The sequence below is a fragment of the Coffea eugenioides genome, chromosome 1, assembly GCF_003713205.1.
Source record: "Coffea eugenioides isolate CCC68of chromosome 1, Ceug_1.0, whole genome shotgun sequence".
NCBI lineage: Eukaryota > Viridiplantae > Streptophyta > Magnoliopsida > Gentianales > Rubiaceae > Coffea > Coffea eugenioides.
In genome coordinates, this window is record NC_040035.1 from 6,223,619 (window position 1) to 6,241,107 (window position 17,489).

General features: G+C 34.3%; 1 protein-coding gene across 1 annotated transcript; it reads left to right on the forward strand.

Moving 5' to 3' along the window:
- The first annotated feature begins 13,775 nt into the window (after positions 1-13,775).
- On the forward strand, positions 13,776-16,991 carry LOC113766484 (protein FAR1-RELATED SEQUENCE 5-like). The gene is made up of 7 exons (XM_027310675.1): positions 13,776-14,156; positions 14,220-15,893; positions 16,017-16,097; positions 16,265-16,336; positions 16,502-16,609; positions 16,723-16,791; positions 16,920-16,991. The coding sequence occupies exons 1-7, from the start codon at positions 13,776-13,778 to the stop codon at positions 16,989-16,991; spliced, it is 2,457 nt and encodes an 818-aa protein (XP_027166476.1).
- Positions 16,992-17,489: the final 498 nt, after the last annotated feature.

Here is a 17,489-nt window from a genome sequence, read left to right on the forward strand (position 1 = left end):
CCAATGTCTTGCTTTCCTATCTCACCATTGTCTTCACCTTCAAGGCACAAAACTGCTACCTATGAGCTTTAGGTTTATTATAGATCCTTTGGTCCAGACCAGGAACAGTCTTTTGGACAATGTGATAATTATCAAGATTAGGCACCCCACTTAAAGCTCTAAAAAATTTAGCATATGGATTGTTTTCCAACATACACATGAGTTTCCTAACTAAAGTTTCTGATAATCTCAGGCAAGATGCTAATCAATTGGCTGACTCAATTTTGGGATCATGGAAATATAATTGAAGATTTTCACCATGATCATTGGTTGAATTCAAGTCATTTAATAAATGGTAAACTTGTCCTTGAATTCTAAATGTATAGACTCTCTTGTTTCTTCTACAGAGTTTCTTATCATATTTAACACCAAAAGAAGTGAAGCCAAAATGATTGTTATAAGTTCTAATCATAGCTCTAAAAGCTTTTGCTTCTTCTGAGGATGAAGTTAAAAGGTCTTTGAGAACATCAGGGAATTTATTCTAAGAGAGGACTACTTCATCATTAGAACAACAAAAATTAGTCATCTCAAAATAGAATTTCTTTGCTCTGGGATACTCATATTACGGCTACAATGGTAACTTATCAGGGCAATCAGGTATGAAGGTTAGTAAATCTCTTCCAGTTGAACGCATTTTACCTATAATATGATTTACATTCATCGATTAGTATTGCTGAAATCTTGCAAATTAATTTATACTAAAAGTTTTTAAACATTTTTCTTGACTACGAACATTATAGAAGAAAGTGGAAATAGACATATCTCAGATAGAGCATTAATTACCTTCTTGTATTAGTGATTGTACATCCAATTGCAGTGTAGGGTTGGTAGCAGCGGTATAACTCTCTACCCTTTTGAATCTTTTGACTGGTACATATTGCATTTTAGTGCTAACATATGCACGTAATTTCTTACATTTCCACTTTATATATGCTTGTCTTCTGTAATTCTTTCTCTCCAAGTGTTTTTCTTGCACATTATATGAAGGAGGATGAGAAGGAGTAGTAGAAAATGGTAGTAAGAGGGGAGATGACTAAGAAGTGGAAACACTTTGTGTTTCACTTATATCATGAGATCAGAAGACTGTTAGGTTATAGTTTTCATTGAAATTGTGTGTAGACACTAAAAATTTTGCTAGTTCATTCATTTTTATTTTATTTTATTTTTTAGTTGTTTCATTTTATTTTCATTATTGTTGTTATCTTTCATTAAAAAAAAGAAGAAGAAAAAAAAAGAAAGAAAAAAATGAAATGAAAAAGTTATTTAAACAAAATCATTTTTTGTTTGCTTGGTTTTGTAGGAAAAAGCTGAAAAAGAAAAGAAGGAAAAGGTAGAAAATGAAAAATGCAGTTTTTGCTAAAAAATTAAAAAACAAATGCTACAATTGCAACAACGAAGGCAGCATCAAAAATGGTACAAAAATCTGATTTTTGGCAACCAAAATTCATTTTGCCTTCTTGTTTCCTTTCTCCACAAGTTTAGCAAGTACTTGGATACCTAATCACCCAAAATCTCTCTAGCAACAGCTAGCAAAATGGATCAAATGAACCCAAGCATGCCACATAAACCCATGTGCTTTAGAATCTCAACCACAGATCTTAGGTTTTGATTTTGACCTCATTTAAATAGCAAAGAACATAGCTTTAGGGTCAAGGGAGGATTAGGAAGATTGGCCAGAGAGAAAAGAGAGGGAAAAAAGCAAGGAAGACCAAGAAAAGAAAGAAAATTTTTGCAGAAATTTTCGCAGAAAAAGCTGACTTTTCAGCCCTGTTTCAACACAAATATCTCCTTCTATACAGCTTTCTTTGAAGAGATTTTATTTTCTACACACTCTCTGAAGTCAAGAGAGCAACTTTTGTTCAGAAACCTCATGGAAATAACGGCTAGAAATCCTCCAAATTCGACCTCAAACTTGCTACCTTGACATACCTGGTTTCTCTGCAACTTCATTTGGAGCTTCATCATGTTGAAATTTAGTGTGGCCTACATGATCACATGATATTTTTTCAATATTCAATAGTAATCTACTAGCTTATGAGATAAATAACCACATAAATAGATTTATGTTGATAGTCTTAGAACCCTAAAGATAGACAAATTGGAGAAAGGAGTCCCATATTCGTTGTATACAGATGTATTATATGTGGTGCTTTATCTGATAATTACAGTGATTATTAAGCTGTATCTTATCATAATATTTATCAAATAAAGTATCATATATCTAAAAATATTAGAGTCTATCGTTATTCCATGATGGGAGAGATTGTGACTCTATAAATACTCTAGGGCTCTTGGTCCCTCTTACCACTCTGATATAAGTTATTTTCACCCATCACTAAAATAACATAATAGAGAGTTAGGTGAGGGAAAGCCAAATAGCAAAGGTATATAGTTTACAACCTTGGTAACTGGAAAGCTTGGTGAAAGGGCTGTGGAATTCTTCTCCAAAATGGCTTCAATGTCTCAAGGTATGTTGATATAGAATTTATTTCTTAATTTTAATTTACAAATCATACTAAAGATCCTGCTCCTCATGTCTAACATGTGGTATCAGAGCGAGCCAGGTTGAAGTTTATGACTTGTAAATTAATTATGTCACACTTAATTTTGATTTATTTTGTCGATAAAGTTTAAGACAATATTCTTAGAATTCAAGAATCTGGTTCATTGTCTCAAGTACCACATCTGTATATGACAGTCTTGATTTTGTTTCCTTTAAATGATAACTGTTAAAGTTCAAGCAGTGGAGGTACTCAATTTTCGATAAAAATTGCATGGCATATTTCCACTAGTTAAAATTTCTACTAGTTGTTATGGAAAGGTGATAGTTAGATGTTTTTAATCATATATATATATATATATATATATATATATATATATGCTTATTATGAATCCCATGATTGATTATCCGGATGTCAACTATGCAATTGCTCATATGTGCATGACTTTAAGTGGCCTATTAATCATATTATCGGACTTTAGAATGGACATCTGTAAGAACACAAAAGGGATAGATAATAATTTTCGGACCAATTAATTGACCCTTCTAGTCAGTTTGGGACGTGTAACAACTTGTACTATTAATTGGCTTTGGATAGCAGAATTGACAATAACTGAATAGAGGTTTTGCTTCCTTGGTTATGAGAATCAATTAATTTTGTTTGGTCTACCATATCTGATCCTTGGGAAAGTATTCAATATTATTATTAAAGGCTTAATTGTTATCTTAATAATATCTAAGCTGTATGTAATTGCAAGAAATTAAGGAGGGCTAGATATCTGCTCGGTTACAATACCCAAATTTTCTGCTGATGATTCTGAATGTAACCATCTTATGTGCATCTTAATTTCTATGACATATAAGGTTTTGTGTGTTAAAATAAAATTCAAATGTGTAAATTGTACTTGATTCGAAACACCATTTATGAGCAATTATATATGGCTGATAAATATGCTCTATTGCAATAACCTTAATATTCACGGTTGAGTTATGATGGTTGATTGCATACTACTTTAATGGTTGCAGTAGTTTATGTCATGGTGAACCATTTTCTTTAACCCAAATTAGTTAGTGCATATATACTATTACCTTTTGTTTTCATGGTGTCCGTCAATGACAATTGATATGTGCACAATTTTGGGAAGAAAGTTTTGTACTGACATTAAGAATTACAATTTCATGAAAAGTTCAAATTTTAAGAAAGCATATATAAATGCATATTTGGGCAATTTGAGATAAAAGGTATTCTTAAGACCAGTTCATAGATATTTAAGTTAGCATATATTAAACAAACGCAATCATGTTCTTGGGCCCTAAAGTTCAATAACCTATATAAACATGATAGTAATGATTAATTAATTTTCACCAAAGTGGCCTAATTGATATACAATTTATGCAAAGGTTATTTATATCTATTTTGTATTATGCCATAGTTATTAAAATTTGCCCAAAGGTATTTTAATTTCTATAGTCATGAGTTATTATATTACCCAAAGGAATATGATATCTCTGTTAAAATTGTAAGTGAATAATTGTTATCACTTAGTGAGTGAATCGTTAGCATGTCGTTATTCTAGCCCAAAGGTAGAATACGATCATGCATTTGATTGCTCTATATATATTTATCTCATGGCTTAACCTGTAATTATAGCTATTACTCCAGCTTCAGTTTCAGGAATTGCAGCTAACATTCCAGAGTTGAATGGGTTCAATTTTTCTGATTAGCGAGACCAAGTGCTTATCACCTTGGGTTGCCTAGACTTGGACCTATGTCTCTGTATTGATGAGCCTACGCAACCTACTTCTGAAAGCACCAAACAGGAAAGGATCCTGTATGAGAATTGGGAGCGTTCCAACCGACTAAGCCTAATGATTGTTAAGAGTAAAATTACAAAACCCATAAAGAAGTCAATTCCTGATTCTGATAGGGCTCGTGTGTTTTTGGCATCAGTTGAGCAGCAATTTCAGACATCAGACAAAGCTTTGGCAGGTGCTCTTATGGCTACTTTGACAACTAAGAAATATAATGGGGTGAGTGGTGTTTGTGAACATATCATGGAATTGAACAATATTGCTGAACAACTTAAGGGTATGGATATGACTATTTCTGAGTCCTTTTTGGTGCAATTCATCCTCAACTCTCTTCATCCACAATTTGGCCTTGTCAAGATCAATTATGATACACAAAAGGATAAGTGGAATGTTCTCAACTTATCTCTATATGTCATGAAGAGGAAGAGAGGTTGAAAAGGGAAGGATTGCAGACTCAGACTGTGCATGTGGTATCACAAGGTCATAGACCTAAAAAGCACCAAAGGAAGAATCCTAAGGCGCCAAATAAAGAGGCACCCAACCACAAAGGTTTTGGTGGGCAATGCCATTTTTGCAAGAAGAAGGGACATATGCAAAAAAATTGCATAAAACGCAAGGCATGGTTTCAAAAGAAGAGTAATTTCCTTTCATTTGTTTGTTTTGAAACCAATTTAGTTGATGTTCCTTCTAATACTTGGTGGCTTGACTCTGGTGCAACTATTCACATTTCTAATAATATGCAGGGATACCTTACAACTCGCCAACCAATGACAAAGGAAAAGACAATACTAATGGGGAACATGATGGGGGTAAAAGTTGAAGCTATTGGAATCTATAGACTTGTTCTACATTCTGGCATTTTATTAGATCTTCCAAACACTTCCTATGTTCCTAATTTTTCTAGAAATTTGATTTCTTTATCTCGTCTTGATTTAGATGGCTATAAATTTCAGTTTGGGAACCAGATTTTTTCTATGTCTAAAAATAATAGGTTTGTCGGTGGTGGTTTTTTAGTTAATGGATTATATAAATAAATCTTGATCCTATTTTTTCATAATCCCCTTCCCTGCATATGAATGTTAATGTTTGCACCCAACGTAGCCCTAATAATGAAACTTCATCATTGTTGTGGCATAAACGTTTAGGGCATATATCAAAAGACCGACTTGAACGACTTGTAAAAGATGGAGTTTTACTAACTCTTGATTTTACAAATTTTGGTACTTGTATAGATTGCATTAAAGGTAAGCAAACTAAAAGTACCAAGAAAAATGCCACTAGAAGTTTAGGGCTGCTTGAAGTGACACACACAGATATTTGTGGACCATTTCCTCCTTGCATAAGTGGTGAAAAATACTTTATCACCTTTATTGATAACTTCTCACGTTATGGCTATCTCTATCTGATTAAGGACAAGTCCGATGCTTTGAGTATGTTTTAAATTTTCATGGCAGAGGTCGAAAATCAATTAGATAAAAAAATAAAAGTTGTGAGATCTAATAGGGGTGGTGAGCATTATGGAAGGTACGATGAAACTGGTCGTAATTTAGGACCATTTGCTAGATTTCTTAAAGATAATGGAATTATTGCTCAATATACAATGCTTGGAACGCCACAGCAGAATGGTGTAGATGAAAGGCGTAATCGAACCTTACTAGATATGGTTCGAAGTATGGTTAGTGACACAACTTTTCCTGAGTTTTTGTGGAGTGAAGCCCTCAGGACTACCCTGTATATTTTAAATCGAGTTCCTAGCTAAAACCCCTTATGAACTATGGGTTGGTAGGAAACCAAGTTTAAATCATATACATGTTTGGGGTTGTCCTGCTGAAGTAAGGTTTTATAATCCACATGAAAGAAAATTGGATCCAAGGACCATTAGTTGCTATTTTATTGGCTATCCAGAAAGGTCCAAAGGATATCGATTTTATTGACCTAACCATTATAATAGAATAATGGAATCGAATAACGCTAAATTTCTTGAAAAATGAGAATTTTAGTGGGAGTCATGATAAAAGGGATATGGTGTTAATTCCAGAATCAAAGGAACTTTCTGAAACATCACATCCTAATAACGATACCATTATTCTCACATATACACAATCTGATGATCATCAGATTCTGCGAAGGTCAAAAAGAACAAAGACCAATGCAGTTTCGGATGACTATTTAGTGTATCTGTAAGAACAAAATGGCATAGATATTGATGATGATCCATTAACATTTTTACAAGCCATAAGCAATAGTGAATTAAATGAATGGATGGATACTATGAAAAATGAAATGGCATCTATGCAGGCTAATCAAGTTTGGGAACTGATTGAATTACCTAAGGGTATCGTACCTATTCAATGTAAATGGGTATTTAAGACCAAACGGGATTCAAAAGGTAATATTGATTGTTATAAACCCCGACTAGTGGCCAAAGGGTTCACTCAAAGAGAAGGCATAGATTATAATGAAACCTTCTCTCCAGTATCCAAAAAGAATTCTTTTCGTATACTTATGGCCTTTGTAGCTCATTATGATATAGAACTACATCAAATGGATGTAAAAATGGCTTTCTTGAAATGGAAATCTAGATGAAGAAATTTACATGCAACAGCCTGAAGGGTTTAAGGAAGAAGGTAAAGAGCATTTTGTATGTAAGCTTAAAAGATCAATATATGGGCTTAAACAAGCATCCCGTCAATGGTATCTTAAGTTTCATGATACCATTACATCATTTGGATTTCAAGAAAATAAACTTGATGATTGTTTATATCTAAAGGTTAGTGGGAGTAAGTTCATACTTTTGATCTTGTATGTTGCTGAAATATTACTTGCTACTAATGCGTTAAGTTTATTGCATGAGACTAAAAGATTTCTTTCTGAGAACTTTGAAATGAAAGATATGAAAAATGCATCTTTCGTGCTTGGCATTGAGATTCACAGGGATAGATCCAAGCAAATTCTTGGTTTATCTCAAAAATCTTATATAACCAAAGTTCTTGAAAGATTTCAAATGCAAAATTGTTCAGCAACTCCATGTCCCATTATTAAAGTTGATAGATTGAGTCAAAGTCAATGTCCTCAGAATGATCTTGAGCGACATAAAATAGACAAGTACCATATGCCTCAGCTATAGGAAGTTTGATGTATGCTCAAACTTGTACACGCCCTGATATTAGTTTTGCAGTTGGACTGCTTGGTAGATTTCAAAGTTATCCAGGATTTGATCACTGGACTACAGTTAAAAAGGTGATGTGATATCTTTAGGGTACCAAAAATTTAATACTCACCTATAAGCATAGTGATCAATTTGAAATTGTTGGATACTCGGATTCAGATTTTATGGGATGTATTGATAGTATGAAATCTACTTCTGGATATGTTTTCATGCTCGCTGGTGGAGCTGTATCATGGAAAAGTGCAAAACAAACTATATCTGCTTCTTCCACAATGGGAGCAGAATTTATAGCTTGTCATGAAGCTACTTCTCAAGCCATTTGGTTGCGGAATTTTATTGAAGGTCTTCAAATTATGGATTTTATATCCCGACGTATTATGGTATATTGTGATAATTCTATAGTTGTATTTTTCTCAAAAAATAACAAGTGCTCTAGTAAATCTAAGCACATTAAATTAAAATTTCATGTTGTTCAAGAAAAAATTCAACAGCAAAAGGTGTCCATGGAGCATATAAAGACTGATTTGATGCTTGCAGACCCATTAACAAAAGCATTGGCGCCAAAGAAATTTCAGGAACATGTCAGTTCCATGGGTCTTTCTATTTTTTGAATATTATGTATAATTCTGGACACATAATTGATTATATATTATTTCCTGCTTTGTGCACATCTTGTATTTTCGAAAGAAATTAATCAAGATATAATATGTGGACCATCAATGAACATTCTTATTTTAGTTGTTCATTTCTTCCTCAATTAGTTTATCTATATCGAGTTATTAAAATTGTGATATATGGAAGGGAAAATGTTTGTCAATATCAACATAGCGCCATAATCCATTTTAATAACAATGTAGGGTAAACATTTTTGTTGTGGCCACTTCTTTTGTTTATTGATTCTGAACTATCAAATTTATGTGGTCATTTGTCCAAGTGGGAGAATGTTGGAATTTAGTGTGGCCTACATGACCACATGATATTGTTTCAATATTCAATAGTTATCTCACTAGCTTATGAGATAAATAACCACATAAATAGATTTATGTTGATAGTTTTAGAATCCTAAAGATAGACAAATTGGAGGAAGTAATGAGTCCCATATTCGTTATATACAGACATATTATATGTGATGCTTTATTTGATAATTACAGTGATTGTTAAGCTATATCTTATTATAATATTTATCAAATAAAGTATCATATATCTGAAAATATTAGAGTCTATCGTTATTCCATGATGGGAGGGATTGTGACTCTATAAATACTCTAGAGCTCCTGGTCCCTCTTACCACTCTGATATATGTTATTTTCACTCATCACTAAAATAATATAATAGAGAGTTAGGTGAGGAAAGGCCAGATAGCAAAGGTTTATAGTTTACAACCTTGGTGACTGGAAAGCTTGGTGAAAGGCTGTGGAATTCTTCTCCAAAATGTCTTCAATGTCTCAAGGTATGTTGATTTAGAATTTATTTCTTAATTTTAATTTACAAATCATACTAAAGATCCTGCTCCTCATGTCTAACGCATCAACCCGCTTCCATCCGCATTTTTCGAGTTTTTATCTGGTTCTAAAGCTTTGTTAGGTATTTTTCCAAGTTATCCTTGCTCGATTCGACATTAATACAGGAGATTTAAGTGAGTTTATGGATGTTCATGTTCAAGAGACTTAGATCCCATATTTTTTCATGATTATGTGATTTTTGGATTTTGTTTGATGTTTGTTTAAGTTCAAAATGACATGAGCTTCACGTTTATGTAAAAATCCGGGCTTAAAAGGTTGAGAAACGCGATTCCGGCGGGATTCTGCCTAGTTTGGCCAGAATTTTTGCAGTTTTCGGCGAGTCGACTTGCCGGATTGTTCTTCTCTTTTTTTCTCTCTACTTTCTTCCATTTTTCTCTTGCTTGCTTTATTTGATTTGATCCAAATTGGGCCAAAAATATTTGATAAATGTGTTATGGGCTACAAATTTCTTGGGCCAAGACTTGTCTTTTCCTTGGGTTTGCATTTGGGCTATGGAGCCAAGAGCCCAACGTTTTTTGGGTGGAAAAAGAACGGGCCAATCCATCTTTTCTGTAGATTTTTTCGTTGGGCCAAGAGAGTTTAGGCCCAGAAAATAAATAAAAGGGGCCTGATGGCCTTTCTCTTAAGAAACTAGAAAATGGATTTTGCTGTTAAGTCCTTGATCTTCTGAGTAATTCAACTGTGACCCTAAAAATTTTGAATTTTTTTAATTAGGTTCATAATTTAATTACAATTTAGTCCCTAAGCTTTATTTTTTTATTTTGACCCCTAATCTTTGTAATAATTATAATTTGACTCTACAAAATTTCTTAATTTTTGTAATTAGGTCCCTGACAGTTTTAATTTCTTAAATATAGTTGTTTATCTTCTTTAATTGTTAATCTTGCCTCATTTAAATGTATTTAATTAGTAAAATTTTAGGAGTTTAGGGTTATTTATATTTCTTTATAGTAATGAAGTGAATTTGCTATATGTTTACATTTTTCTTTTTAATTGTTAATTAAATTAGTGTCTTGACTATTTTGTTGATTTTAGAGTATAAATAGGGCGAATTTCACCTCATTTAACCACAATTTCGAGAGAGGTACCTTCTATTATTATTTTAAATTCTTTTATGTGCTCCTATGTGTTTTTTATGTGTAATTGCATGTTTCTAGTAATTTTTCTTGTATTTACTCATTTTATTCATTCTTAAATTTTCATTTATTATATTTAATTTTTTATGGATATTTGGAGGGTATTTAAATGCCAAATTGTAATAGATAGGTGTTCAAGAAATGTATTTAGTTAGACCATGTAATAGATAAATTTTATTTTGCAAAAAAATGTAATTAGTTAGATGTATGTAATAGTTAGATTATTATTTTTCAAATTTCCCTCTTAGATTGTAGTTAGGACCCCAAATGTAATAGTTAGGTCTTTATGTACGTTTCTTTGATTGTGTGCTTGCATGCTTGCGTGTTTATGTGTTTATTAGCTTTCTTTAGAATCTTTGCATCTAGTATTATACTTTTATGTTATGTGCTCTATGTGCTTTATGTGTTTATTTGGTTTAATTATTCTTTATATGCTTTATTTATAATAAATGCATGACATCACCATACTAGTCCAATGTTAGTTGTGCCCTTTCTTCTCGATTTCTCACTAGTCCAACGCTAGTGAGAACTTATAGAAATGGATTAGTCCAATGCTAGACCCTTAGGACCGCCTAAACGCTAGAATCACATTTTACATGACATTTATTGCATTTCATGAATTTTTCCTATGTTTAGATTTTTTTCATTTGCATGATATTTTCTCTACTATTATTCCCTTACCCTCTATATGTTTGGACCATATCATTTAGGATTGCATCTCATTTTAGAAAATTAGAAATATGTTAATTCGTTTGCTTGACTAGGTTAGGAAAGTCATCCTTCAAATATAGGAAATGAACGAGTGTGATTTTTTAATCTTAGCACGCTCTTTCTCCCTCTATAAGAAGGAAGGTTTGAGTAACGTATTTTAGCATCTCGTACCCGTTATGTTGTATTTCTCTTTTCTAGATCATGTATATTTATTTATATATATTATAATTTCCTTTTGTATTTTTCGTGATCTTTTCTAAGAATCATTTTTGGGCATCACAATTAATGTGATTTGCACTAATTAAATTTTGAAGGGACATTTCGACCCTCCTGATACCCCTTAAGTTTAGATTCGCATTCATATAGAAACATCCTAATGTGATAAGTTTTAAAGATTAGACTAAAAACTTTTTTTAACTAAATCTCGCAATTAACTTAGATTAGATTAAAATGGTGCTTTAAGTTTGAATCTATCAAACTTTTGCCTTCCCTTTCTTCAACCGTGACTTCTGAACTCTTTTCTCTTATTTTGAAAGACCTGGAATCGTCTCAAAGGGGTTTTATTTATTTTTTATTTATTTAAAAATATATTTTTGGTGATTTGGTATACCTAAACTCAATAACAAGTGATGACTGCTGTGTTTTTAAAACCCTTTTTAGACTACTATTTTGGGTCCAAACCATCGCATACTTTAAGTCCCATTTTAGGCCATTTTTCTTTATTTTCTAAAATCAAAAACACATTTTTTTAATACGCCAATATTCTCCAAAATAAAAAATCCATCATTTTTTAACACCATAAATTTTATTTTTCAAAAAAAAGGGGCGCGACAATGTGTTCATAAGAGAATGTTGTATTTGAGGTTGATCTAAGATCAACATTGTTGGATTGAGGAAAGCTCCTAAAGTGAGAAGTATGCATTCTAGGGACAGATTTAAGGTTAGTGTAAGGTAAACATTGCGGATGGGTATGAACCTCATCAATATTAGAGGTTAATGTAAACTAGCCATAATTCGATTGATGTGAGATCCTTAGATCAGATCCATCTAATCTAGGGATTGATGTAACATTGAGAGAGTATAGAGGCATAGGAACAGGTTCAACTATACTGCTGTAAGTTTCATGATTCTTCATGATCATGTTACTATTCAGGTTTGTCATAGAGTGAAAAGTGTGGCCAATTAGATGAGTCTTATTTCCTGGTATCTAAATATCTGCATATGTAGCATTAGAGGGATACGGGGCAGGAGCGGTCCTCAGACGACCGCTCCTGAACGGTCTCCTCACAATAAAAAACGTGAGGAGACAAATGAGCCAAGTCAGCAAGGCTGAAGCAGGGCACAAAAACGGCACCGTTCCAAATAAAAAAATGTTGACTTCCAAACGTGAGCAAACGGAGCAAACGGAAGAGAAGTAGATTTTGAAATTCAAGTTGAAATTTTGAATTAGTCGCAGAAAACAAAACTCTGAGGGAAGAGTCTTGGCGTGCTTCTGAAGGAGCTCTACTCTGACAGTCTGACCGACCGCTCATTGAAGGTAGAAAGCTGAAGTTCGAGTGGAATTCGACTTACTAGCTCTTTCTAGTGAAGTGAGTGTAGTCTACTCTGATGAAAATAGCAATTGACAGAAAAGTGAGTGGAAAGGCAGGCGGCAAGGAAGAAGCAAACAGAGATGAAGCCAAAGTTTGGAGGGAAAACTGAATAGCAGAAGCAGTTGTAGTTTTCAACTGGGTATAAGAGTATTGTATCTATTTTGAATGCGCACAAGGCAGGCTGTAAGGTAGAAGCAAACAGAGGAAGGACAAAATCTCACGAAGCCAGATTTTGTCCTTCAACTTAATAGCAGATGCAGCTATGCTCTCCGACTTCGGTGAAACGTGAAGCGTATTAGCAGACCAAGGTAACATGACTGAACCATGTCAGTAACTGTGGCCAATAATTTGTCTCCCTATTTTCAATTGTTAAATGAAGGATGAAATTAGAGTCACTGAAGACATAATATGAAGATGATACAAGAATAGTGAAGTTGTACTATATTAAATATATGTACCGTATCTGTGTGTGTGACCATTTAGTTTTTCAGTGATGAACTATAAAGGGATAGTAGTTTTTGGAAGACCTAGGGGTATGTATTCAAATAAACCATGGAACGGAATTAGGGAAAGATGAGAGAAACAAAGTCACATTTAACAAGTGAATGAATGTACATCTTGTTGTAAATTAGTTACATGTTATAGCCACCGTATTACAATTGATATGAATCATTGTGCATCTAGTAATTGGTCCATGCTCATGGAGTAATATTAGTTTGTCCCTCTCTTGACCGTGTAGTGTGTATAAAATAGAGGTGTAGAGTTGAATGAGGTGAAACTGAGGAAAAGACATATATGTGAATAATAAATGGGTGAACCTTGTATTGTAAGTAAATTACATGATGTAAAAAATATATTACAATGAGTAGAAAGTGATTGTTTGGCCCTCAAAATATAGAAATAGTAGAAAATGCGGAGTTGGCTTATGCGGTTGTTATTAACGAATGACATAAGATCCAGTGAGCTAAAGAATCTAGAATCAAAATATAATCACCAGCGTGGATGTACATACAGTTAAAATAGACTTACATCGTGTGACCAATACATTACAATCCGTATAAGTTAGTGTACATGGAGTTGTATTTGTACACAGATTGTGTTAGAGTAAAAGTAAGATGATGTGAATCATTAATCATATTGATAGCGTAATAATAGAATTTGGTATACGAGTAATGTATGATTCATAACACATTATGAATGGTAATATACATTTATGTTGTCGTTTATGTACATACAATTCATGAAGTGTTGCAAATTAGGGTGTTTGATGCATAATTGATAGGATCAGAAGTAATGGATTGCAGCAAATTGGTAGAAGATGGGACCCCTGAGTTAGGAATGGAGTTCAACAGCGAAGAGGATGCGTACAAGTTTTACAACAAATATGCCTTTAAAATGGGTTTTAGTGTACGTAAAGACTATTTGAATAAAGACAAAGACGGCGTGACCACGTCTAGGAGATATAGTTGCTGCAAGGAAGGTGTGAAGCGCAAGTACGAAGGTGATGTGATGCCAAAGAGGACACGAGCTCCGACGAAAACAGGGTGTGGAGCTAAAATGGTTATTGTGTTGTTTAGAGGAACAATGAAGTACCGTGTGCATGATCTTGTTTTAGAGCATAACCATGAGTTGCACATTGCTCAATGTGCGCACATGATGCCATCACAAAGAAAAGTGAGCGAGGCTTAAGGATTCCAAGCTGAAATAAGCGAGGACGCTGGGCTTTCATTGAAACAGAGCCATGAGCTTATGGGAAAGGAGGCAGGTGGGATGGGAAGTGTGGGATATACTCGGGAAGACCTGAAACGATATCTTCGTACTCGACGGGAAAGGAGTTTGAAATATGGAGAAGCAGGTAGCATGCTGAATTATTTTCAAGAGCAAACACTCGAGAATCCATCGTTTTTTCATGCCGTACAGCTGGACTGTGAAGAGCAGATAACGAATATCTTTTGGGCTGATGCAGGAATGTTAATTGACTACAAATTTTTTGGAGACGTAGTCACATTCGACACAACCTACAAAAAAAATAAAGAATACCGGCCACTTGAAGTGTTTGTGGGTTTTAACCAACATAGGCAAATTGTGATATTCGGTGCTGCCCTTATGTATGATGAGACTATAGATTCTTTCAAATGGGTGTTTGGTACATTTCTAGAAGCAATGTGCGGAAAGCGTCCAAGTACCATACTAACCGACCAAGATCATGCCATGGCAGCCGCTCTTTCAGTTGTTATGCCCGAAACATTTCACGGTCTATGTACGTTTCACATAAGGCGTAATTTTATGAAACATCTTGGCAATCACTACAAGGAAAATAGTGATCTTCCATACATGTTTGGTGCATGCATGTATGAGTTTGAAGAAGTGGAACAATTCAATAGGGTGTGGGAGGCGATGGTGAAGAAACACGATCTTGAAAATAATGAATGGCTCTCCGGATTGTATAGAATTCGTGATAAATGGGCAAGGTGCATGATGAAAGAAAGATGGACCGCGGGAATGCGAAGCACCCAACTCAGCGAAAGCCTAAATGCAGCAATTAAAAATCATTTGAAACTGGATCATGACCTTGTGCAGTTCTTTAGACATTTCAATCGGGTGGTTGATGAAAAGAGACATAATGAACTGATTGCAGAATATGAAATGAGGCAAAAGCTTCCCATGGTAGGGTTAAGGCAAACACCTATGCTTGTGCATGCATCAGAGACGTATTCACCAACCGTATTTGTTGCATTCCAAAATGAATATGGCGAGTCAACAGCTATGGTTATATTGAGACAACAAGATGCAGCGATGTTTGTGGAGTTTGCGGTCATGAGGTATGATGGAGGACTTGAAAGAATAGTAGTATTCAATCGGAATGATCTAAGTGTACATTGCAGTTGCAAAAAATACGAGAATGAAGGCATTTTATGTGGGCATGCGTTGAAGGTGTTTGATACCGTGGGCATAAAAATAATTCCTCCTGAATACATTAAGAGGCGATGGACAAAAAGAGCTCGGGCTGGAGACTGTTTTGATCGGCGAGGACAAGAAGTTGTGGCTGATCCTAAAGTAATGATTTCAACTCGTTATCGGGAGCTCGCTCCAGCCATGATTAAGGTCGCAACTCGAGCAGCAATGTCGGAGGACACCAGCAAAGTAGCAATCACTGTCATATCCGATTTGTCAAAGAGAGTTGAGCTCCTCCTCTCAGAAAGCGAAGAGCAACCTTTGCAAAATCAAAAAAATCTGAATATGGAGGAACGAGATAAAATTGAAATTGTAAATGAAATGGGGGAGGCAGTAGTCGCAAGAGGCATTAAAAAACGAGGCGGTGGGAAGAAAAGTAGAGTGATGCGAAGTTGGGTCGATAAATTTGACAGAGTAAAAAGAAAATCTAGATTATCAAGAACTACACAGACTACGGTATGGATCAAATTTTGGTACTTGGGGAACATTTATGCTAAAACTAAGTTATTGTTGTACTATTAACTAAAGTTTAGGTAACATTCATTATGAAATAATATTATTGCCGTGTCAATACTGTAGGTCTCAGAATCGGAGCCGACATCGGTTTCATTTGAGGAATACATGTTTATGGGATGCCGTTCATCTACTGACTCTGTTTCGGTTAGTATAAAATGGACATGACTCTTACTTTTATTTGGATGTTTCTAATAGCATAAATAGTTACATTGATGTTACATTGTGTGATAATGTTGTTACGGCCGTCATCCCTCCTGATATACGTATTTTGTTTGTCTTATACAATGATTTGGCCCATACGAAACTTGTAGACGCATTCAATGAGTCAGACAGTGAATGGTCCTCCAAATGTTGTTGCTCCCGATATCGATGAAAGTCAAACGGTATGCATACATTTAGTAGTTAAAATAAAACCTTCTTGTTCATGTAGTAGAGCTACATTTTTTTCTTTAATTGTAACGGTGGGCTCCCGAAGGCTGTCAAATCATGCAAATTATGTAGTTAACGTATGCTCGCTTTAATAACGTATTATTTTTTATTATTTCAAGATCCACCGTTTGGCTAATCAGGGGCCTCCTGCAAGTGTCCCTACAGAATGGATGCATCCCAGATTTCCTATTTTTTCCAAGCATAACTCCATCAGAGATGTCTTAATGGTCTGATATATCATTTTTGTTATAATGTCTAGTCCAATTTAACTTTATAAGTGAGCAATATAGGCACTGGTAATGATTTGTTGACAGTCGATTACTTATACTATATAATGTAGGAGGAGCGTTGGGCAATTTCAACACACTGTGATGTTGATGCATATCATGTATTTGCACCATCACCTCAGGTGATAAACTTTTATCGTTACAGCACATATTTATGTAATGTTATTAATTGGAGACTTGGACATCGTATATCATTAATCGTATGTTTTATTAATAATATTTGTTGATTTGCCATCGTTACCCATTTCAGGGAAGAAATAACACACAGGGATTGCAACTACGCGTTGACGTCGCCTCCCCCCAGAATGAGGTTGATGAATGATGTGTAACTATATATTTTCAACGAGACATTAAGTGGTTGTCCCAACCTGAGAATGTTGCATATGTACATTACAAGCAGTTAATAAGTTGTTACAACTTATTGACGAGGTTATACAGGCACCATTGATGTTTCACTCTTTTCAAATTTAGACAAGTGGATTACAATTGTAATCGCATCTAGTGTTAGTAGTCATCAATAGTTTGTATTGGGTTGTATAAAATTGTTAGAAAATTATAAAGTTGGTAGAAAATTGAAGTAACAATTTTACAATAGAATTGAACGTGTTTTTTGTGATCGGATATTTTTCACTAAATCGACCATAACAGTTGAATGGTTGTCGTGATATGTATATCATTCTACTACGTTCAATTGCATAGCTTAATAACATATTTATTGGCATAGATCGCACCGTCAAAGGTACGATGTATAAGATAACACAATCTAAAGTCTAAATTGTCTTGATTTTGTTATGATGATAAATTCGAATTATTATTGGGC

Excerpts from the sequence above, each read along its gene's own strand:
- LOC113766484 (XM_027310675.1), top strand. The coding sequence starts at position 13,776 with ATGGATTGCAGCAAATTGGTAGAAGATGGGACCCCTGAGTTAGGAATG. Across the intron at positions 16,337-16,501 it reads ATATCGATGAAAGTCAAACG|ATCCACCGTTTGGCTAATCA; the intron begins GTATGCATACAT and ends TATTATTTCAAG. Across the intron at positions 16,610-16,722 it reads CCATCAGAGATGTCTTAATG|GAGGAGCGTTGGGCAATTTC; the intron begins GTCTGATATATC and ends TATATAATGTAG.